The following is a 25000-nucleotide window of genomic DNA, read 5'->3' on the forward strand; positions in this document are numbered from 1 at the left end:
TGGCGAGGCATCACGGAACCATACGCGTCGGCTACATCCCCGTTCCCTACGTGGCGCTCACCTCCTCCCTTGAGTCACACGAGTACGTGAGCCATCACAGTTTTGAAAACTTAGTAAGAATAAAGAATCTTGTATATTAATTCCATTTGAAACATCATTGACATCCTTTTAAGACTTCCTTTCTCACATAAGAAAAGCGAAACTGCAACAAGTAATCAGGCTTACACGTGACAGTCACTATAAAACACCTATCTATATCCGCCCATCATCGCCACCCATAAATTTGTCTAGCCTTCCTTTAAAGCTCCCTAATCTCTCTCTCTCTCTCTCTCTCTCTCAGATGGTATCATGGTGACATACCACGCGTGGAAGCTGAACAAATCCTCAAGAGTCAGTTTAATGTGCTTGGTGCCTTCCTCATACGCAAGTCTTACAGATACGACGCATATTCTTTGAGTGTTAAGGTGAGGGAAGCCCCGCTTGGGCTTTTGTAAACGCAGTAGAGAGGAAAAATATAGGAACACAAAAGTAGCAAGATAGATGAGAGCAGTGTACTGGGTGGCACCCAATTAGATTCTCGAGTATAGACTCCAAATGAATATCTTATATCTTGATTTTATATATATATATATATATATATATATATATATATATATATATATATATATATATATATATATATATATATATATATATATATATATATATATATATATATATATATATATATATATATATATATATATATATATATATATATATATATATATATATATATAATTTTTTTTTTCTCTCATAATCTTCCATCATTGCAAAATAATGTCTACAATTATCATCCTTCCCAGTCTTTCCTACATCCTCTTCTCTTGGTAGGAACACACAGTATGCCTCCCTTTTCTCACCATTACTCTTTTTCTCCCAATAGGCCTTATGCAAAGACGGCAGCACTGTTCGCATCAAACACTTCAGCATTCCCAGGATTAATGATTACTTTATGTTTGTGGGCCGTTATTTCTTTACACTCGGCGGCCTGGTTGATTTCTTCATTACGGAAGTGGACGTTGGATTGCCCCCTTTCATGCCCAAACATCCATGCGTGCGCCCCCCGCCCAGAATGCAGGACATATCCAAGGAGAATAAGGAGCAGTGGGAGATACAAAGGGAAGAACTGCTCTTTATTGAAGAGATTGGCCACGGCTCATTTGGCAAAGTGTGGCTTGGTAGGTGTGAGATTGTGAATTCTGATTAAATATTTAGTTATATTTCCTTTCTACTACCAAGTCTGTCTCTCTCTAAAATGAAAGTAGTCAAGACAAGGCACACAACTTTCACATTCACAGTCATTCACACTCTTAGCCCTTGGCACCTGATGGGAGAAGGAAAGTACTTCTGCCCTTACTATATGGGGATCAGCCTCACAGTTTGGACTACTGTAAATATTTTCATTGCAATTTTGTCCAAAGACCTACTATGTAATGTGTGTGTGTGTGTGTGTGTGTGTGTTAACAGGGAAGTGGAGAAACCATGTTGACGTCGCCATCAAGACAATGAAGGAGGGCAAGATGAAAGCCGATGACTTCCTGGAAGAGGCCAAGGTGATGAAAAGTCTGCGCCACCCCAACATTCTGGCGCTGTACGCAGTGTGCAGCAAGGAGGAGCCGCTACTCATCGTCACCGAGTACATGGCCCAGGGAGCCTTGCTGAACTTGCTGAGAAGGGAAGACATGAACCTGCAGCTGCAGCTCTACATTGCCACACAGGTCAGTCACGCCTTGCACTTCACGTGCTCACTGGTAGTGCCCCTCTAAATGAATGCCTCACTTGCTTCGCAGGGACGTTAAGAGAGCTTTTATAGTGGCTCTAGTGTTTGATGCAGACTGTATGTTTGATGGCCTGGGCATGACCGAGTCTTGTATTTACTTGCAACACTGTGCAGACAGCTGCCGGAATGGAGTATCTTGAGAGCAAAATGTTGATTCACCGAGACCTGGCAGCAAGGAACATCCTGGTGGGCCACTGTTACGTGTGCAAGGTAGCAGATTTTGGCCTTTCCAAGCTGTACGAGGACGCAATCTACGCCGGGAAAGTGTCCAGTGAGTCGATGCGTGCACTACATTCCCTGAGATATTGTAATGCTGTGTATATCACGAAATGCATGTGTGTGTGTGTGTGTGTGTGTGTGTGTGTGTGTGTGTGCATTAATAAAGCTATCACATCGCACAGAGGGAAAGCTGCCTATCAAATGGACGGCACCAGAAGCACTGCTGCATCAGAAGTACAGCAGCAAGTCAGACGTCTGGTCTTTTGGGGTGATGCTCATGGAAATTCTTACCCACGGCGTTGTGCCATACATAGGTGCGTCTCTCTCTCTCTCTCTCTCCTAAATAGGCATCTTTTTTCAATGGATATTTCAAATCATCTCATCTCATTGCAGATTCAGAGTTCAAATGTAACAAATTATTGCAGAATGTTTTGACAGGAGACTAAAGTGGCGATTTCTTATGTGCACAAGTTACTAATGGTATACTATGTTGAAGTACAAATACAAGATTGTAATAATATTATATCCATGCATACACTACACTGCCTAGTCATTATGCCTATTTTCAAGTCTTACACACACACACACACACACACACACACACACACACACACACACACACACACAAAAAAAAAAAAAAAAAAAAAAAGGAAAAAAAAAAAAAAAAAAAAAAAAAAACACGATGCAAAATTCATGTTAAAATATTACTGAAACTAAAAAGAAAAATAATAATAATAGTAACACAACTGAAAAGCCCCACTAACTTCCAACTCAGCCTGTCAGAAGTAGCACTGATAAAAACTCACCTGAAAAAAAAAAAATTGAAATAACACACAAGAAAATTTCAGTCCTGTGCATTACAGCTAGGCAAATGTGGTTAAGATAAGATGGCAAAATGTTTGAGAAAGCTGTCATGTACTACTGGGAAAAATTCTAACCTGGTAAAAGAAAAGCATGAAGGAAAAGGAAAGCTGTTGAACTATTTTGACAGCACAAGAAAAATGTTAATCCTCATAGCATGACATCATTTGAAGACATTTATCCTTTCATTTTTGACAATCATTTCTGACCTTTGTTTGGAGACTGATACCTCAGTGAATTTTTTTTTTTTTGCCAGTGACCCTCTTGCATTAAAAAAAAAAAATAAATAAAAAAATAAATAAATAAACTCTGATGCACACAGTTTTGCACTTTCATCACTCATGCTTATTCCACGTTAGAGTTTTCTCAGCTCTACATAAAGATAGAACCAATAGCCTTGACTGTTGACTGAGCCAATGTTCTGCTCCCCAAAACAGGCTATTCAAACCAGCAGGTGCTGGAGGTGCTGCAGGAGGGCTACCGCATGCCCCAGCCCAAGGACTGCCCCGACAAGCTGTATGAACTCATCTTAAATTGCTGGGATAAACATGCTGAACAACGACCCACCTTTCACTTCATCCATGACTACCTGGAAAACTTTGACATACAGGCTGAGAATTCTTACTATGATGGCAAGCAATGGTAGCTCTCTCTCTCTCTCTCTCTTATATAATGATGTGACAGTAGGTATAGGAGTACACATGCCCGTATCTAATACTGTCACCATTAGCTTTGGGCTGTACAATAAACAACTTTGCTTTCTTGGTATAGCAACAAATTACTGTGAAGACACATCTTTCTCCATTAGAGGCAATTTTCCTCATTAGCTTCATTATTTTAACACTTCCTCCATAAATGATTATGTATTATACTTATATTGCATGCATAATAACACCAACACCAATGGTTTACACTAGTACATAGTAATATGATTTTGTAACAAGTATGATGAAATAAATTACTTTTAATCTGTAAGGGCTGAGTCCCTCAATAATCTGCTTTTCTTGTCTGTGTTTGTCTCTTGGTTGAGCTGTGATGCACACTCCAGGAAAATATTCTTCCCACCAAGACATTTACAATGAGACAAGTAGTATTCTGCATTAATGTATAATACATGTGTTGTTTGCAGATTTTGTCTTTTAGATAACATAAAATATTCTGTCATTTTGACACTTGCAGCTCAACACAAATTAATTAGTTTAGGTAACACTGAGTGACAGATGTAGTGAAATCAACATTGCCATTTGACATGTGGTGGTGGTAAAGTTTTCCCACATTCAAGTCCAGGATGAGGAATGAGGATCAAAGCTGTAATCTGCTCCTTGATGAATTGTAATTAGATGCTTACATACAGCATGAAAAATATATAAAGTAGGTAAGCCTGTATCTTAAGGTAGCCAGTAACATAAGTCCAACTCACAGTTGCCTCCACTCTCACTTGAGAGAATGTGGAGTTAAAGGCCAACACATTGTAACAAAGGGTCAGCCTTCACCTGCAGACTCACCTTATTCTAAAAAAATAGGATACATAAAATGTAATACTTAATGTTAAAGAATTTGCACTGTATATACATTCTTGAGGCAGTTAATTCAATGAAAGTTGTAACGGGAGCATCTACATCTCACATGCATGACATGCTCTCAACAATCAGTACTTGATAAGAGCCACATTTACTGCCACACTGTTCCATTACAGAGAACATCTCTACCAAGTTTTACAAGCTTGGATAGTCTAGGACTAGGTGAAATTGCATTCCTGCAAGCTTGGATAGTGCAGTTATGAGTCTGTTTTCTTCATCTCAGCTACAGCTAAGACTCAATTTGATCATAATTCACATTAGTTAGTTAAGAGTATTCTCTTCATTACACATACAAGGGCACACCTGCACTGAGTACTACACAGCTGTGCACACATGGCGAGTCTGGCTTGCAGGCTGCTGCTGACTACAATGATGACTCTGGCTCATGCTGCACTCAGCCCTCATGTATCTGCAGACTGGTCCCTCCACACCTCCCACCTCCCCACCTGCTGCCTGGAGCACAGGCAGGTGGTTCTGGCAGTGGCAGCACTGCCTCACACGATGGCCGAGGCAACACGTGGTGAGTCATGCGTCTGCCTCGCTGCCAGCTCTTTCCGAAGCTCGTCCACGTGTTTCTCCAGCTGCTCCTTGACATGCAACAGCTCCTTGTAACGGATGTGCACTGGCTCCTGTGAGAAGAAATACTGTGACCTGCTGCGGGCAAAGATAGATGACATCACATCATTGTGTCTGTACAATTTCAACTGGATCTTTTCAGATAACTTTTTAGTTTTAAACCTGTTTAAATTTTAACTGTTTCATCTTTCAATCAATTTGCACTGAAGCATGTAGTCCTAGTCAGCCCATTCACCATGCACTCCTGTGTCACAATGCAGTCCTCTTCTCACACTGCTCATGACACACCCCTGGCAGAAGGCTGGTCCAAGGCCACACCACCCTGTTGCCATCATGCACCACACACTAATTATTGAAAATAGATCGTCACTCATGTGTCATAAAGCAAAGCTATGTGAATGCTGCAAAATTATGCCCATTTATGGGGTGTGGCACAGACCTTTACTGTCCATCCAGTAAATGTATACACACACACACACACACACACACACACACACACACACACACACACACACACACACACACACACACACTCACACACACACACCCCATCACTGGAAGTATGTGGATGACTGCACCATGGGCGTCCCAGTTTCCACTATGAACCCGGACTACTCGCCACTGCAAGCAATTCTGGAGCGACTGCAGACGTGGATGGAGGAGAGCAGGATGACCATCAACCACAGCAAAACTGTGGTGATGCATTTCTGTACCTCCTCTGTACCAGTGCCCCCTCCCCAGCTCACAGTGGGCCCTCAACCCCTCCAGGTGGTCCGATGTGCCAAGCTTCTCGGAGTCACGGTGGATGACCAGCTGACCTGGAAGCAGCATGTCGCCAGCACCGTAAGATCAGCTACCTACAGGCTGTACATGCTGCGCAGATTCAGCTTGCTGGGGACGCCGACAGGTGAGTTAAGGGGGGTGTACCTCACCTTCATCCTCCCCAAACTCGTGTACGCCTCCCCAGCGTGGTCCTCCTCCCTCACACACACTCAACAGCTACAGCTAGAGAGTGTGCAGAAAAGGGCATGCAGGGTCATCCTTGGCCCTGCCTACACCAGCTATGAAGAAGCCCTGACCACCCTGAGTCTGTCCAGACTATCCACCAGGCACCGAGAGGCTCTGGAGAAGTTTGGAAGGGGACTACTGCATCATCCACGTCTCAGAAATATGCTGCCGCCTGACACGCCTCGCCTGGTCCGTGCCACCAGACACCACAACAAGATAATGCCCCTAAAGGCGCCGCGCACAGACCGGTACAGACTCAGTGCGATTCCCACCATGGTGCGAGCCATCAATCAATAGTCCCTTCTAGATTGGACTTACCTTTAGGATTAACATTAAATATTTCCCAATTGCCTATGTACATTTTCAGTTTGTTAACTGCCTAAATAATAAACTGTTTATTATTATTATTATTACACACACACACACACACACACACACACTGCCAGGGTAAGTAAGCTCCTATCTGTTTTCCAAAAAAACACATTATCTGTCTTGGATAAGTGAAGTAATTAATTTTCAAAAATGCATGAGGAATCCTGACCTGCTGCCTCATGGATGGGTTCCAGCGACAGTAATACTTGTCCCACAGACACAGATGCCGCATGGAGGTGCGGGGGAACAGCACATGGTGTTTGGTGTTGGAGCTGTACAGGGGGTTCTCAAAGTCTGCCTTGTTGCTCAGGATGAGAGACCACAGGGAGATGGTCTTGGTCTTCACCTCTTTCTCAATTCTCTCACGTTCGCTGTGAGGAATGACAGGATGATGCAGGCACACTGCCACTCAAGAGCTGCCATCTGATAGTTACTAATAGTATGACAGACTGATAACTGACTAAATAGATAAGAGGTCATAATGATCTGGCACACTTAAAATAGTCTATGCACACATTCCTCCCATGTGTATCATTATAATCCAACAAAAATTCAGAAGAGATTCTCTGTATCATATTAGTGGACTGTACTGGCAGCAACAAGCCTTCCTGCCTCACCTGTTGTAGAGGAATGTCCCAAAGAGGCAGGAATATAGGTGATCCAGAATGGTGATCAGCATATCCTCCGTGAATTGGAAGGCGTGTGGGAACTGCTTCAAGATCTGCCACACACAGTCCACAAACTGAAGGAAGACAGGTGAGCGGTCTGCATCCTGGTGACGGTCATCCCCGTGGCCCACTCTCTGAAGAACAGGAGTGGTGTGAGAGGCACAAGCACCAAGGAATGTTGGGTCAGGTCACCTTGCTTTAATTAAGGTCATCAGGCCTAGTCTGGTAAATTCCTCATGGGATACAGGAGGTGTGAAAAGAAGTTTCTAGTGTGAAAAAAGTTTCTAACAAAAAAATAAAATCTTGCATTTATATTATACAGAATTTTAAAAAATGGGTTACACTTTATCCTGCCACAATGTTAGTCTTTTAGATACCATACAATATCATCATTTTGTGCTAACTCTTGTGTAGGAAGGCATCTTTAGCAAAACTCCACTATATACTCAACAACAACAACAACCTTACCTAAAGTTTATTTTAGTACAACAAGAAACAAAAATAAAAATAGTTACAACTATTGTTACTATTAATACCAGTTGGTGATGCAATTGGTGCCATCAACTCCACCAATGACAACACCAAACTTTCAACACATAGCTCACCTGTGCAAACTTGTGTCCAAAGCTGAGCCATTCCTTCTCCAGCAGCACAGCAAAGCCTGGGATGGTGCGGTAGTAGCCGTCCAGCATCAGCATGGAGAGGGCTGTCAGCTGGGGGCACAAAGAGCTGTGTCTTGATCCACTGCTCTATTGACTGGCCTATTTCTATCTTTACAGGACTGAGTGTGTGTGTGTGTGTATGTGTGTGTGTGTGTGTGTGTGTTAATTGTAGTATACATGTTTTGAGTTAAGTTTGTGTTGTCTTGTGTTCATACATCTGCAGTCAATCAACTCAATTTTAAGGTTGTGAATATTCTTTGATTCACCTCCACATTGTAGTATTTACCTATTTGTATTTTTATGAGGGTGAGTCAAGCTTCTTACTTTGTATGTTTGCACGAATGATATTTCAACAAGATAACACAAGACGCTTATTCACCTTGTCTATGCTTTAATTTCTTGTTTGCATTGTTTTACCAAATAGTTCATTACATTATTCAATCCATGTCTAAGGTGTCCATGTGGGCAGCCAGCAGTCTGACTCACCTGTGCCGTGCGGTCCCAGCCATCAGAACAGTGCACCACGACGCTGGTCTTGTGACTCTCCACCTTATCGGCAATGCGCAGTGCCCCACTCAGCACACAGCGAATGTGGTCCAGCCAGTGGGTCGCTTCCAGGTTGCTGAGCCAGTGGGAGTTGTCAATGTGGGGGTAACACACCTCTGTGAGGATGAAGTGTGGGCTGTGGGATGGTCTGCTCCTCAGCTCTGCTACAAATAACTGTGACCTCAAGTGGGTCAGTATCACGTTTCAACTTACTTTTAACCCTTTGACTGTGGTGGCTACTTCTCCTTAAATACGATGGTCAGGTACAATTTATATTATCATTTTGAAAGATTAAAGTCACAGCAAAGGAAGCAATCAAATATATGCTAATATTTTATTGGGTGTAGTCTTATTTTTGCTCAGTTTTAAGGATGTTTAGATTTACTAAAATGAAAGAGCATCATTAGCAGCCAAAGGATTAACAGACTCTTGTGGAAACTATTAAGAGTTTTCAAGGATTCATTCATTGTTCTAGTGATGGATTAACAAAGGTTCTGCATCAACAATGGGAGAGAAAAAATACTTGACTAATAATTTCTGTGGTCTCTAAGAATAATCCTCATAAAAGAACAAAGAGCTTAAGGATACAAACTTTAACGGTCTTGTATTGTGTAGTTTTGATAAATGCCTATTACAGAGAACAGCCTTGAGAGAGCAGCCATGATGAAAGACTCTTTACACTTATCCAAGTATCTTGAGGTGAGTTCACACTGGCTGCGATGCTACACCTGATACAGAATGCTGCAGGCCAACGATGGAGATAGGTACTTGCAATGCGAGTATTCACACCGCAAGTGATGATATACTATGCTATGCATCTTCTCTTCCAAGAGGAGCAGTGCAGTGACAAGTGATAGCATGCCCTTGTTGCCTAGAATGACTCACAAGTTACTCAGGATGTGCATGCATCAGCCAAGCTAAGTTTGAAAAAATCCCTGGGTTGGCGACAGGAAAGATATGTGAGTGACAATCATACACATTGTGAGTGTAGCACTGCATCCAGTATGAACACCCTTATTAAGAAGCACTGCAGTGATTGGAGGCCATGTGGTTTTGCATCATGCACATCCCATATCTAGCATAGCATTGCAGCTGGTGTGAACCCGCCTTTATTCCTGCACCCTCTGGTCCTCTTACTACTTCCACTGTTCTCTCTCTCTCTCTGTCTGTCTGTCTATTTCTCTTACACATACTCTGTTTTCCCATTTCAGTAATGATATAATCTCTAGACTTGCGTGTGTCAAGAGGTACCTGAGTACCTTGAGTGACCCACATCTTTTGACCATCTGCTTGTGGTCTGTATTCATAAATGCTTTGCTCTCTCATCACAACAGTTTTCAAAGATCACAGAGATGATTAGCTTGGTATCTCAAAAGCATTTCTCCAGTCAATAAAGTAGAAATCTTGTTGATCTGTCAATAGAATCATAAAAAAAGCACCCTTAAAAATCCATCTAATTTAATTAAGAGACTATGAAGGTATGTGCAGAAGTGTTTAGGAATATAGGCCATATCCAGGTGGGTTGTATGGCATGAAGGCATCACCCACACACCGCATCCATCACAGCCTCCACTTTCCCTACCCTCCATCCTCTACACACTGTCTCTCACACTCTCCAATCTTCTCTGAACCTTCTGACTCATCCTCCATCCTTCATAAGCCATACACCACCTCTCTCCATTACCTCTTCTCATCCTCTAAGTCCCAAACACCACCTCTCTCACTCTCTATTGTTCTTCTCTGAACCATTTCTGCCTCCCTCCAGCCTCCTGTCACCTCTTCCCTTCACTTGCATCCTTGCACTCTCCCTCACCTTGCAGCTTGCGAAGACTTTCCCTCATGACGTGGATATTATGAATGTCAAGGAACTGCACCTCAGCATTCTGGTAGGCATCCTCACTCTCATAGCCACCACCCTTTGCCTTGTTGGCCACAGCATTCACACTGCAGCAGAACACCAGCTATTAACATGGAATACTCAGAAGGACACAAAAACAGTGAAAAGGGAAGACATGTGAATGAATGACATAAAACCTTTCCACTTACTAGAGTTATTGATACTTGAAGTGCACTGGAAGAGGAGGTGAAGAGACAAGAAAGGTACATTAAGGAGGTGGAGACAAGAATACATTAATGCAGGTGCACTGTAAACTGCAACTAAGCAAAATAGATAAATACATACACACACACACACACATACACACACACACACACACACACACACACACTCACACACACACGAGAGGTTTCAAGACATTCATCCTCCAATTTTGAATGACTCTTTTCAATCTCTCTCTTTAAAGATAGACATTCTCAGACAGCTTTTTTTTTTTAGCACTTTTTGTTATCCTTGGCCAGTGCCCTTCTTACATTACACACACACACACACACCTGGGCCGGGCATCCATGATAAATATCTTGTGGCTCTGAGCATTGGCGTCCATAATGTGCTGGATGTATGCCTCATCATCCCGGCTGCGCTTGCCACTCACACCTACTAGCGGCTGAGCACAGCGCGTGATGGTGGCCTGACTCTCCGGGTGGATCCAGCTCAGCACCTGTCCAGCCAAACAGTAATGAGCCCCACACAGAGTTCTGCTGTGTGGTGCAGTATACACAACACTGTCTACAATGGCAGTACTGCATGTCACACTGATACAAAAAGGCCAGTCTAGTCAGGAGGTCAAGTCATGACTGATTCTAGTGACACATGGCATTTGTTTCCTAACATCAAAATGTTACTACCACTTTAACTTGAGGGCCAAAAGTGCTCACACCATACTACTGGGAATGTAAAGTGCAAATAACTACAATAAATTCACCTGAATTGGTGCACTTGCTGTACAACAAATGTAAACACAAGCAGTACACACTGAGCTCCAGTTGCAGGTCAGTGTGTGTCTGTGTGTTTTGTGAATGTATCCTCCTCTCAAGACAAAGCTTTATGTGGCACTCAGGTTCCCATTGCTCACCTCCCCAGCAAACTACCTCCTGCCAGGCAGTGACACACCGATTCTCACTGCTCACCTCCCCAGCATCCACCTTCTACTAGGCTGTGACACACAGGTTTCCACCACTCACCTCTCCAACACCCACCTCGTGCCAGGCTCTGACACACAGGTTTCCACTGCTCACCTCCCCACCACCCACATCCTGTCCAGACACTGAGATCTGTTGTGCTATTTTGATGTGCATACGAACCCTTGTCATAGACTCATGCTTGGATGCAACAGCCAGCACATCACACACACACACCATTAGGCTTCCTGTCTCCCATTTCTTTTTACCACACAGTAATGTCTCCCATCTCTCCTTACTGGGATGCGGCCTCGGCTGCGAAAGGCAGCCACGTTGCGGAGGTCGTTGTCTGAGGCAGCGGCAGGCACGGCCCACACTGCTGGGTAGGTCTCACACAGCTCATACTGCTCGTTGATGCGGGTGATGCGCCAAGACTCAGTGGGCAGGCCCTGGGGGGAGGGGGTGTCAGCTGGGGAGCAGTGCAGATGGCACACACTCACTACTCAAGAATGCTTAAGATTTTCCAAGTGCAACTGATGGTGAGGCTACATGACTTCTTGCTTGGTTCACTTGAAAAGAGACAGATGAAAGTGAAAAAAGCAAGCTACTGGCTACTGCACAACAAAATTATAGATAAAATCACCTCCTATTTATGTGAAGGAGAAAATTGGTCTTTAAAGGTGTTTTATGAATTCTAATGATAATTTAATAGGAATTCTGCATCAATGATTGGGAAAAAGAAACACTGTAAGAACTGTACTAATAATTTCTGTGCCATTTGAAAATGATCCTGATAAAAGCTCAAAGAATTTAAAAATACAAGCCTCAGCACCAATATAATCTTTGTACTGCCACAACATCACAACCTAAAGATTGATGTCCTAAAAGGAAGTAACAGTAAACCTCTGCAGTCAGCAGCCAGCTGCTCACCTGTCTCTTGAGCTCAGCAATGGGCTCATACACACTCCAGCCATTTTCTGGGTACTGCTCACAGTACCCAAAGGCAAAGAAGGGCAGCTTGTGGGAGGCTGGGAAGGCGTAGTGCAGCAGCTTCTCCGTCACCATCCTGCGGGAGTGGTTCTCCTGGGGGCAGAGGATAGAACATGTTCACACACACACACACACACACACACACACACACACACACACACACACACACACACTTCACCACCAGCAACTGAGGCCTTCCCTGCAACCACTATCTCTGGAGTTTGTATTCTCTTATGTTCTCATCAGACTCTCATCTTTGTTATACACAGCAGAGCATTTTGAACAAAAACAAGATGATATTCTTAATTTTGATTCTTTGTGAGCTGTTGCCTAAATTTCAGATGAAATTATTAATGTAGAAGCATTTCTTGGTCAATACTTATGAAAAAAATCATAATGATGGGGTTGGTGAATCCAAACTCAATGCAATAAAGAGGTTTGGTGCAGGAGGCAAGAAGCACCAAGGCTGGTGGGTCAACACATCATTATCTCAGTGCTGTAGGTGAAGCAATGAAATATATTGGACAAAACATGATGGTTGTGAGCAGCAAGAGAAAATGAGACTGAATTGATGACATTCAAGAAAACATTGCTGGTTGGCACAAAAATTATTCTTTATATACATATTGTTTATTTTCTTTAAATATTTTTTTCCAAAGAAGAATGTTCTCCATTAATGAGTCATGAATTTCTAGTCAAGTGATGAGTGAGACTACCATCTTACAGTGCTGGCAAAAAAAAAAAAAAAAAAAATTACTGAGTCAAACTCATGATCCATACTGACATGCCACAAATGACTGTGCTGAAATAAAGTATATGAGTTAAAGTTATCAAATTATGTTTCTAATTAAAACTATACAACAATACAGGAAGCAGACTAATACCATTAGTGAGGCATGATCTAATGCAGCATTTGTTACTACAGTTAGTCAGTGAAAGTGTTACATTGTTGTGAGGGTGATGTAGTGCATGTGTTAGAGGGTTTATACAATGCACTACATGGCACATGTGAGGCATGCACACACCACCTGCCTGCCGGCTGCCTCACTGCTCTACTGCTAAGGGAAGCTGTTCATTTACACACACAAAAGGAAAGATGGAAAGAGGAAGGAATTCATACAGACAAAATTAAAACTGGAAAGATGAAGCAGCACAAAAACTAAGCTATGCTTAAATCTATATATCAGGATGCATTCTCTTACAGGGTATGTATGTAAGTGAGACATAAATACATTCATCTTAATTTCCTCACATCCCAGCACACTGCTAGTGTCAGTTCTGCTAAATCTGCAGCAAAGCCTGACAGCCAAGCTGGTTTATCACTGCTGCACCATAACAGACTCCTGCCCTGTGCCACATCAAAACCTAGCAACTCATCACACCAGATGCAATCATTTCAGGACAAGCCTCCATTCATGCACTCATGAGTGTTCTCCATTCATCCCTATCTCCTGGAATAATTCTTTGCTTCACACCCATGCTTCTTGCATCAAACACTTGCATCACACTTGCACTCCTCTCACATCAGATCAGTTATCTTATTCATTAACCATTCTTTCCACATTCCAAAGCTTTGCAACACTGCTCTGTTCAGTCACCTAACTCTCTTCCAACACTTGTTTTCCTTTGCATTAACTCATTCCTCACCTGCAAATATCCTATATTCCATCACACACTGCTACACTTCTCACTCCACCACCGAGGTCACCACTTGTTTCACCCTTCCTCTATCAACACCTCATCTCCTTCCCATCATGCTTTTAAATTCAGATTTACTCTTCCCTTTCTTCTTTGTTTCCCTCACAGATAACACTTTCTTCTCACAAAGTTGTTGCCAATCTTCTCCCATTCTTTGTTTCCCTCACAGATAACACTTTCTTCTCACAAAGTTGTTGCCAATCTTCTCCCACTCAGTCTCAGCTGCACCACATCCAAACATATTCCAAGGCCATATCTCAAAACTTCCAGAACTAAACTTCCCCTCCTGTCTCTGCACCTTGGCCAAATGAATAGATAAAATAAATTAAAATAAAATTAAATAAAATTATACAAAAGCAAATTTCTCATGAATAAAATAAAAATTTAAAATATTTCTAAAAAATATGAAAGAACAAAAAAAGATTTTCAGTAAGGAGTTCAAGTGCTGTTCACTGTAAAGGTATCAATGATTTTGGTGCTACATTTTGTCAACAAAACTAGAATAACTAATGTTGAGAGAAATTAACAACTGTAGTAGTACAGCAAGCTATCAAATTGACAATACAACTGTATATATGTAAAAAAAAATTCTTCAATTATTTGTTTATATATGTTGGGTGGGACACCGTGTGTGCCTCAGAGAGTTGTGGTTCCTGTAGAGTGACTCCATGGCCAGTATAGAACACTAAACCTTAGGTCATACAAAAATTAAAGATTCAATCAGACTCAACAAAATGACACCTTAATTGGATAATAAATAAGACATATACTCTAAAAAGGAAAAGGTTCTTCATTACTGACTGACTTGATTGAGGATACTTATGTAAAAAAAAAACTCAAGACATATTGACAAGGAAAGAAGTTAACAAAGACAACACTATCAGGCAGACATATCAATATGTAGAGTGAGACAGAATGGATGATGATACACAAGTGATGGAGAGGAGTGATGGATGGGAGTGAGTGATGGACCATGAAGTGCACGTGCGTGCGTGCGTGCACACGCACACACACACACACACACACAGAAGGGTGAGAGTTTATGTGGCTACCAGGAACCAGCACAGTTAGTTACACATAAGGCTGGTATTTAATATCACTCACACCCACTGACTGTATTGCTTTATGGCAGGTCAACACTCTTCGTCATGTCAATGTACTGTGATTCCACCTTATGACCAGGCATCCTGAGAATATGTACACATGAAGCAGTTAGTGTGAGTGAATGCAATGACGAGATGAGAACCTGCCCTGTTAGTGTGAGACAGCCAAGGCCACCACACGCCACCACAGAGCCTTATGCCTAGTGTTAGTGGACACACAGGCCACCACCTCCCACCAACAGTCCTGCAGCAGAGAAAAACTACTTGAGTTCTGACCTCTGATGTCTGACTAGCTCCATATCCGGCAAAGTTATGGCGCACCCTGTACCGTCTGAACACTGAGATATTCATGTCCCTCTTAAGGTGCATTGAGTACTGCGAGTCATTCTGGTGGTGGGGCAACAGACACAGGGGGGTTACTATGTTCCTTGCTGCTGCCACCTCCCACCCTCACCTCATCCTTACCAACACACACACACACACACACAAACACACATGCACACACACACACACTCCTTCCTCTCAGCATCTTTTTACTTCAATAATGTTATTTTAATTGCTTCCTTAGATCTCATTAAACTTTCAATTAATCCAAAATTTTAGTGTTGACACACACACACACACACACACAGTTTCTCTTTCTCTCTGTCTCATAGCTTTCACTAAGGCTTATAACATTTCTCTTGGCAGGAATGTATCAACTTCACGCAGACACTAACATATTACTCTTGGTTTACTATTTCCTGAACACCTTTTCAATCAAATGCCCTCAGTTTCTATTTTTTAGTGCTGTCACTCTTAACCTGGAGGAACTAAGAGGGTTGTTATAGGTCTTAGTGTATCATTCAATATGAATAAAAAAAAAAAAAAAAGGCATACAATTGTTGATGCTTCACACGATAAATTTCCTGCCCACTTCACTAGAGCAAGACTTAACCAATATCTTCACTCATCCCTTTCACTGGAAAACCATGTAACTCTCTGCCAGTGGTGGTACTTAAGTGTTTAATATTCAGCATATCCTTTTCTTTCTTTCCAATTTGATCACCTGACTGGGACTGGTTTCCTTGCACTGATGGACGGCAAAAACCCACCACATCCTGATACAGGCTTGTATTCGGAAATGTTCTGCTCTCTCACCACCACTATTTTCGAAGGCCACAGAGATGATTAGCTGGGTTCTTGGGAATGTTTCTCCTGTTAATAATGTACAAATCTTGTTAATCTATCACTAGAACCATAAAAACACTCTTAAAAACATGTGTAACTTCAACTATAGCCTTTAAAAAGTAGTGGAGATATGGCACACAAGTATTTGATAATCTGGTTCATAATTGTGGGGAAGTGGATGCACTTTATCCTGCGTCCTTTAGCAGCCACAATGGATGGAGTGATAGTGAGGTGGATTGGAAAAGGTTCATGAATTCCCTTTCTGCCTCTATTTTGTACTCACCAACCAGTGTCAAGTCAATCACCCTGCACTTCATACCTTCAGTGACATGCAAAGGTAAACTTGAAGATAAAGGAAAAGGAGAAAATGAAGGATACTGTCTTAATGCTTCTCTCTCTCTACATCCATCCTCTAGATAACCACATGCTTCTCTCTCTCTCTCTTTCTCTCTCTCTCTCTCTCTCTCTCTCACTCTTTCCAGATAACCACAAGTTCCTTCAAGTTTGACAATCTGTGTAAACAACCTGCTGTCTTTCAAGCTTCACAACAACTTCTGTAAACACATCACAGGCCTAAGCTTTGCCTAGGGGGGGTCCCATCAGACCTCCAGGAACACACTTCACTGGGGAGGAGGGAGGCAACAACAAGCAGTGGATGTTGCCTCATTCTAAGTAGGGATCATGTCTGCTCTTCAACAAGCCTTATGCAATCTTGACCTAGTTTATAGCTAGTGCAGGAAATTGCAACCAAGATATAATTTGTTATTCTACGTGTAGTTTGGTACTTAATGCCCCACTACATATCAACTTGTGTTTTGTAGTGCACTTATACTCTTACAGGGAGGGGCTGGTAGTGTGGGCAGTGTTGTTATCTCCCCATGGCCTCCAGACACACACAAACACAAACACACATATTGCTTTCCCAGGCAGATCCCAGTCACACCCCCCAGGGTGATGTTAGCCAAACACTCTCCACTGCATCACATCCCTATGAACACTGAACTCCCACACCCATAGTTCAAGTCACTCAACGTTCCTCACACCACATACAGTTCACAAGACAAGCTGTCACCCCACACAGACATGGCAGATCTACCGGTACACACACACACGCATACACAACACCACCCACAGTGCAGCCAACATCCACCCACTTGTATGTATGCAAATGGTGGCAATTAGTGACACATTTACTGAAAACACCACACTAGTGAAACACACAGGCAACACATGACTGAGTGAAATGTTAAGCAGGCCGCCGTAACACCTGTGGCACCATGCACTGGCGGCGCGGGCGTGAGGCGCGGCACGACTCATACCTGCTTATGGGCAAAACGCAGGTTACGGATGTCCTTACAGAAGATCTCGATTCCGTAAGAGTTTTCTCCGCGGCTGGTGTTGGCTCCTCCCACCTTCTCTATCCGGGACACCTGTGTGTTGGGTGTACAGAGACGGAGGGATATTGTCCATGAAAAAAAAAAAAAAAAACATGCCACATAGTAAAGCAAAGATCATGATTATTATGGACCATATTTACATTAGTAATCATTATGAGATAGTCTTAACCCTCTGATTGCCACTTGGTACACCTTTCCCTAAGACATCCTTACTTGTTCTACAGCCACATCCAAACTTGAAACTGGGAAGAAATTGCAAAATGTATTCTTTTTCACTCATAACTTCTTGTAGACACTTATAAAGACTTCCCACATTGCTTCTGCTCCTGCTAACTGTATCATGTCACATGGAAAGAGTTAAGGAACAAGCAGGAATGCTACAGAAGCTGATCACCATCACCTTCACCAACACTGCCATCACTATAATCACTACCAAACTCATCACCATAATCATAAGTCTCCTTCCTTCCTAAGCCAAACAGAATGGTAAGACTAGTTTAAAACATGCAATAAGATGGCTTGCACTTCCAACAATACAGTAGCATCTGGCTTCTGCTTCACGACAAACACATACTGCAAAAAAGCTAAGTAAAGACTGAGCAAGCACCTTGTAGTGTAAACATACTGAACCATTCCAGTCATTACTGCATACATTACTTGATAATCTCTATTCATGACCTCACACATCATAATCCATAGACCCTTTACATCCTCACCAATCCCCAGCAATACACCTCTTATGACATGATCATCCCGCAGCACCATTACACCCATGGCCTCACTACACCCACACCCATGGCCCCAAGACACCACCCTGACCCCATCCTCCTCTGCACCTACACCCATGGCCTCCCCCCAACACTCACCACACCCAGGGGCACCTCCAGTTCAAAGGGAGGATCTGTCTCAGGGCTGCGGAAGATGAGTCTGTAGTTGGTGACAGACAGTGTGCCTTTCTTTGGGCCAACATAGGGGCAGAGGTAGGTGACTTCCCTGGCAGTGCCCTCCAGCTGCTCCCCAGGCACCAGGGGAGGCTCATCAGGGCGCAATGTACGGCTCCCATCCCTCACTGTCATCTGTGGGAGTGAGTATGAGGGTATGAGTTTGTACTAATGCATCCCAGCCTTGCATTCCTTGCTTCTTACACATGTCTCCTGCCTGTGAGTAGTGTTAGATATGCAGTGGTGACTACCTGTGTATGACAACCTGGACTCTGTGTGTGTGTGTGTGTGTGTGTGTGTGTGTGTGTGTGTGTGTGTGTGTGTGTGTGTGTGTGTGTGTGTGTGTGTGTGTGTGTGTGTGTGTGTGTGTGTGTGTGTGTGTTCTTACATAATTACATTTTTACAAAATTTTTAAAGTTACTTTGTCATATTTATTTTTAAAGCTATGAATGTTCCTTTGCTCACATAACTTTGTCAGTAAGTGAATTCTATTGGCTGATTGCTCTGTTAGGAAAGCTATATTTCCTCACATCTTTCTTTTTTCTTTTCTTTTTTCTTTATTGTACAATATCTTACTGCATCATCTTAGTGTTGATTGTTGAGGTACCAGAAAACCCACAAGATCAATCTTTTCTTTTGCTTCCACACATCTGTACATCAATGTGTGTGTATGCGTATGTGTGTGTGTTACGTAAGAAGGTACTCGGCAGTACCAGAGAGTGTAGTCAAGAGGGTTACCCAAATTTAAAGATACATTAAGTGTCTTGAAAGAGGACTGAATCAAGCTTGTAATGTCTCTCCCTCAATACCAAATGACCATGCCTTTCTTTAAATCTGTGTGTGTGTGTGTGTGTGTGTGTGTGTGTGAAGACGACATTGAGGCTTTAATCATCTAAAGGTCCGCAGTATCAGGGATAGAGGTTCTGTCTAGAGTGAGGTGTTTGTTCTTGTGTGTCTGTGTCTTTGTGACCAAAAACCCCATTTCATCAGAGGTTGCCAAAAAGATGAAGCAGAATAATAATGAGAAGAACAGAAAAATAATACACAATTATATATAATAATAATAACAACAACAGCAGCAGCAACAAAAACAACAATAATAACATCGACAACAATAAAATTATTTTCTTAAGATTAAAATGTGCACACAAACACAGACACATACACACACACATACTCGTACATGCATACACACATAAACATACCCCAAAAATACTAAAGAGGAAAATAAATAAATAGATAAATACAAAATAAATGACTACATAGCAAAGTAAACCAAGTGGCCAAGGTGTGTGGCAAGGCAGGCAGGGAATCAGATCATCAGTGTTCGTTCAGTCACCAACACAGTGGCAACAACCCTTTGGTCACACTGCCATTCCTTCCACACTAATTAAGCAGAGAAATCCTTACAGAGAGAAATGATCTTTTGATGACAAATTCACCAAAACTTTATGGTGTCACTATATCTGTTGCAGTAACTGAGCCACTTGAGGACACACAAACAAAGTATTGCTTCTCCTGACTGATGCCTTCACTTGCTGACTGGTCTATGCATTCCTGCCTTGCTCTTGAGACGCACAGCATGTTAAGACTGTATTCCTGCCAAAACTCTTACATTTTTTATGCAAGAGGGGCACTGGCCAAGGGCAACAAAAGAGAAAGAGAGAAAAACAAAGGCCCACTGAGGTGCCAGTCCCAAAGGAAAGGTCAAAAGGAATTACAAGCTACTGGATCATCCAAATCAATATAATCTGGTATCTTACAATTTAATCATGGCTTTTAGCAGGAATAAGATAGGTATGGCAGATGGGAATATGTAGAACAAGCAGTGAGTGAGAGCATTGGTCAGTGACAGTGTTACCATGTTTGTGTGTACTCAGATGAAATTGCTGTAACAAAATTGGCTGATCAGAGGACTCAAAACCTGCCAACTGATAGATTCTTGGCAGATCAGAGGACTTAAGATCAAGGGCAAACTAATAAACATGAAGGAAGTACAGTAGGTTACCTGAGTAATGACCAGGACTCTTCTAGTTCTTTAAGGGATTGTGATGGAAGAGGGAAAACATTGAATAGCCAAGGCATCTACATACATAACACACAATTGCATTCACAAGCATTCAATCATGTCTCAGCCTCCAGGCCTCTATGGGGAGAGACCCAAGCCTTACTGCATCATGTGGTGTAGAATAAAGGCAAGGCAAGGCAAGGCAAGGCAGGGCAAAACAAGGCAGGGCAAGGCAAGGCAGGGCAGGGCAGGGCAAGGAAAGGCAAGGCAAGGCAAGGCAAGGCAAGGCAAGGCAAGGCAAGGCAAGGCAAGGCAAGGCAAGGTGAGGTGAGGTGAGGTAAGGCATGGCAAGGCAAGGTGAGGTGAGGCAAGGCAAAGTGAAGTAAGACAAGACGAGGCAAGGCAAGGTGAAGTGAGGCAAGGCGAGGCGAGGTGAGGTAAAGTAAGGTAAGGTAAGGTAAGGTAACGTAAGGTAAGGTAAGGTAAGATAAGGTAAGGCAAGGCAAGGCAAGGTGAGGCAAGGTGAGGTGAAGCAAGGCAAGGCAAGGCGAGGCAAGGCGAGGTGAGGCAAGACGAGGCGGGGCGAGGCGGGGCGAGGCAAGGCAAGGCAAGGCAAGGCAAGGTAAGGCAAGGTGAGGTGAGGTGAGGTGAGGCAAGGTGAGGTGAGGCAAGGCAAGGTAAAGCAAAGCAAGGGAAGGCAAGACAAGGCAAGATGAAGTAAGGTAAGGTAAGGCAAGGCAAGTTGAAGCAAGGTAAGGCAAGGCAAGGCAAGGCAAGGCAAGGCAAGGCAAGGCGAGGTGAGGAGAGGCGAGGTGAGGTGAGGCGAGGCAAGGCAAGGCAAGGCAAGGCAAGGCAAGGCAAGGCAAGACAATGCAAGACAAGGCAAGGCATGGCAAGGCAAGACAAGGCAAGGCAAAGCAAGACAATGCAAGGCAAGGCAAGGAAAAGGAAAAGCAACGTAAGTAAGGCAAGGCAAGGCAAGGCAAAGCAAGACAATGCAAGGCAAGGCAAGGCAAGGCAAGGCAAAGCAAGGCAAGCAAAGCAAAGCAAAGCAAGGCAAGGCAAGACAAGGCAAGGCAAAGCAAGGTAAGCAAAGCAAGGCAAGGCAAGGCAAGGCAAGCAGACTCAAAGAAGGAGTGTCATAAATTTTCATTATTATGTTTACTATAATTACAAAGCAGCTGGTGATTCTTGAGGTCTTAAGATGGGAAAAGAAAAAAAACAAATGATTTATAAAAGCTTGAAAAAAGAAAAGAAAGGAAAAACAGAAGCATCAGAGGGGAATAACAATAATAAACCAACACTTGCAAATCTATCATGAAAACAGATAGCATGTACAGTAACAAAAAATATTAAGATATGCATGTAGCTTGTCTTGACAGAGTAGTGCAGTTCAATAAGCATCTGACATCACTACAAAGAAGTACCATTTGAGACACTATCCCACTCTTGTCATTGCTACTGTTACATTACCTGCAGTGACAGTGAGGTCGTGGTGGCAGTGATGATGATGATGATAGTGGATGATGAACGTCTCACAATGAAAACAAGTGTGGAGCAAGTGTTGAGTGGATGTGGAATAGATGGAATTGTTCAAAGAAGACAGACAGCCAGCAATGAATAAGTGGAGTGGAGGAGGCTTGGAGGAGAGTAAGTTTTGTAGTGGAATTATAGAAGGTGATGAAGTGAAGTGGAGTGGGATGCAGTAGTTTGGGGAAGGTTATGTCTTGTAGTGGAATTACAGAAGGTGATGGAGTGGAGCGGAGTGGAGAGAAGTGGAGTGGAGTGGCATATGACATGACAAAGTACTCACTTTGCTGGTGGCGGTGAGGACGTGAGACACCTGGTGGTTGGTGTGGTGGTGGTCGGTGGAGGTGGTGGAGGTGGAAGAACAGGCACTCTTTGGGGGAGAGGGAGAGCCGCCCTGATCCACCCACACATGCGGAGAGACAGACAGATGCCAAGGGTCACCTCACAGCAGCAGGCGCGCACGCATGTGTGTGTGTGTATGTGCGTGTGCGTGTGTGTGTGCGGTAACCTGTATTTTTCTGTATGTTGGTGTACTGTTTCCTGTTATCTTTCATACACAATCTCTCTCTCTCTCTCTCTCTCTCTCTCTCTCTCTCTCTCTCTCTCTCTCTCTCTCTCTCTCTCTCTCTCTCTCTCTCTCTCTCTCTCCGTCAGATACACACACACACACACACACACACACACACACACATCAAGTTAGTAAGGGAAAGAGAGTGCAGGTAAGTAATTAGATGTCAGTTCATCCCGACAGGTAAGCCAAGCAAGGTAATTGTTTCCTGTCCCTCAGCTGGCAAACACAGGATGGCATCTACAGAGAGAGAGAGAGAGAGAGAGAGAGAGAGAGAGAGAGAGAGAGAGAGAGAGAGAGAGAGAGAGAGAGAGAGAGAGAGAGAGAGAGAGAGAGAGAGAGAGAGAGAGAGAGAGAGAGAGAGAGAGAGAGAGAGAGAGAGAGAGAGAGAGAGAGAGAGAGAGAGAGAGAGAGAGAGAGAGAGTTCAATGGTATTTTAAGAATTTACTCCTTTAACAAAAACAATTCTTGGCATCTCTGTACCATTCTTATTATTGCCACCTATGAGGGAGGGAAAGGTGAGAAGAGAAGCTTTTATGTATAGTGCATGCAAAACTGGCTATATTTTCAAGTTCCAGCACCTTTATCTCCATTAATTTTAACAGGCTCTAGTAGAAGGTACTGGGGTTCTCAAGTATTTTTATCATTCTACTGATAATCTAACAAGCATTCTGCATTGATAACAGAGAAAAAACATGGTAATAACCTGAATGATCATTTCCTTGGCTTTTACAGATTATCCTTACAAGGGAAGAAAGTGATAAAATGGGTATAAGTCCTGCCAGCAACATGATTCACTCTATATAATGCTCCCTGCTAATCTCCCCCACCAATATCAGTACAACTGGTCACTCTGAACAGTGTTGTCATTCACACAGTTACTGATGCACCAGATGGAAGTACGGGCAGTGATGCAAACACACACTGTTCCTTCCGGTGTGTATTGATTCCTGACGCAACAACTGTCCTCCATTTACTGACTCATAATTCACAGCAGGTCTGTCCTCCAGTGCCTTATGGCCAGTTTTATGATGTGTCCTTAGTTGCCCTCCACTCAACGACTCACGCTTGACTCGAGGACACCTTACCCTCCGTGCAATGGCTCACGTATGACTTCATTTCACTCATCGACACACACACAACTCATGGTTTCACTCACCAATTCACACATGACTCCCTGCGCTCTACTCACCAATGCATGTGTGACTATGCTTGACTCACCGACTCATGGCCCAGCTTGGAGTTGAGTGAGCTGGATTTGGACTCAGAGTTTAAGCTCTCATGGGAAGCCATCTGGGTGTGGGGGGGGGGTGCCGGCGGGGGGGCTGCCGCTGCCGCTGCTGCTGCCACTGCTGCTTCCACTGTGGCTCTTACGCCCGCCACCTTTGTTGCTGCTACTGCTGCTGCTGCTGCCACCGCTGCCACTGCTGCTGTTGCTGCGGGTGGTGTTGCTGTTGCTGCTGTGGCTGCTGCTGCTGCTGCTGCTGCGGCTGCCAAGCTGGGTGATGCCTTTAACTTTGCTTTTCTTGTCAGGTTTTACCCCGGAGAACATAACCCTGCAGTGCAACAAAACACTGATGTTTACCACAACAGCTTCTCAGTTATGAATGTATGCTGGTGAAATGGCACACGTGAAATATTCCATCAGAAATAACCTTACCCTATTAATTTCCAGAAAGTGATTTTATTTTTGGGTAAATATGTGATGGTTTTCCAACAGAAGGTTGAGTGAAGAGTTCAGCCTTAGAGATGGGTGAGATGGCAGTGGTGCCATCAGGTTGAAATAAAGGAGGGAAGGATGAAGAAGCAAAGTTACTAGAGATATTTTTTGGCTAGGTGCCAGAAGTCACGAGGAGAGTTAGACCTAGAAATATTTTGACATTTTCTATTAATGAAGGAGTTTTTGGCTAGTTAGAGAACATACCTGATATGATTCTGGGCAGGAATATAAAACTGCAAGAGACTCAGGTGATGAATGGCTCAAATACCTTTTGTGGGCCTCCCTATCATGTATAGCACGAGAACAGGCTGTGTTAAACTGAGATTTGGAAGGTTAACGGCGAGAGAAAGAGTGAGGAATGTATACCTCCGTGCAAGACACTATCACTTTTTATGTGCTCAGCACACAGAGACAAGTCTCTGACATGGAAGCAGTAGTCATTCCAAGGAAAATCAGCTTAATACCTCCTCAGGTCCCTCCAACTAGCAGAGGCAAAACACCAGAAGCACCTCCAATTAGGGGATTCTGAGGAGGGACTGGAGT

The 25000-nt window shown here is 43.2% G+C and overlaps 2 protein-coding genes across 6 annotated transcripts in view; one reads left to right on the top strand and one right to left on the bottom strand.

The window, feature by feature from the left end:
• LOC135104728 (tyrosine-protein kinase SRK3-like) overlaps positions 1 to 4890 on the top strand; it is a 7107-nt gene extending 2217 nt beyond the window's left edge. Inside the window, exons 3-9 of the mRNA XM_064012256.1 lie at positions 1 to 82; positions 341 to 464; positions 926 to 1220; positions 1510 to 1760; positions 1937 to 2093; positions 2224 to 2355; positions 3340 to 4890. The exon at positions 1 to 82 is cut by the window's left edge and continues 17 nt beyond it. Of these exons, the coding sequence (XP_063868326.1) occupies positions 1 to 82; positions 341 to 464; positions 926 to 1220; positions 1510 to 1760; positions 1937 to 2093; positions 2224 to 2355; positions 3340 to 3548 (1250 nt within the window). The 3' untranslated portion in view covers positions 3549 to 4890. The remainder of the gene's footprint in view (positions 83 to 340; positions 465 to 925; positions 1221 to 1509; positions 1761 to 1936; positions 2094 to 2223; positions 2356 to 3339) is intronic.
• Positions 4219 to 25000, bottom strand: part of LOC135104726 (myotubularin-related protein 2-like) — a 21545-nt gene continuing 763 nt past the window's right edge. The window contains exons 2-15 of one of the 5 annotated variants that reach the window (XM_064012250.1): positions 23959 to 24293; positions 22453 to 22563; positions 18557 to 18766; positions 17613 to 17723; positions 15400 to 15510; positions 12263 to 12415; positions 11632 to 11781; positions 10706 to 10872; positions 10128 to 10258; positions 8255 to 8430; positions 7712 to 7819; positions 7056 to 7240; positions 6608 to 6809; positions 4219 to 5111 (exon numbers count right to left, since the gene is read on the bottom strand). In XM_064012250.1, coding sequence (XP_063868320.1) covers positions 4977 to 5111; positions 6608 to 6809; positions 7056 to 7240; positions 7712 to 7819; positions 8255 to 8430; positions 10128 to 10258; positions 10706 to 10872; positions 11632 to 11781; positions 12263 to 12415; positions 15400 to 15510; positions 17613 to 17723; positions 18557 to 18766; positions 22453 to 22563; positions 23959 to 24030 — 2022 coding nt within the window. In that variant the 5' untranslated portion in view covers positions 24031 to 24293 and the 3' untranslated portion in view covers positions 4219 to 4976. Of the gene's footprint in view, positions 5137 to 6607; positions 6810 to 7055; positions 7241 to 7711; positions 7820 to 8254; positions 8431 to 10127; positions 10259 to 10705; positions 10873 to 11631; positions 11782 to 12262; positions 12416 to 15399; positions 15511 to 17612; positions 17724 to 18556; positions 18767 to 22452; positions 22564 to 23958; positions 24294 to 25000 lie in introns of all 5 variants that reach the window. The other 4 variants (XM_064012252.1, XM_064012253.1, XM_064012254.1 and 1 more) reach the window with 4 other exon arrangements.

This window comes from Scylla paramamosain, chromosome 11 (genome assembly GCF_035594125.1).
Source record: "Scylla paramamosain isolate STU-SP2022 chromosome 11, ASM3559412v1, whole genome shotgun sequence".
NCBI lineage: Eukaryota > Metazoa > Arthropoda > Malacostraca > Decapoda > Portunidae > Scylla > Scylla paramamosain.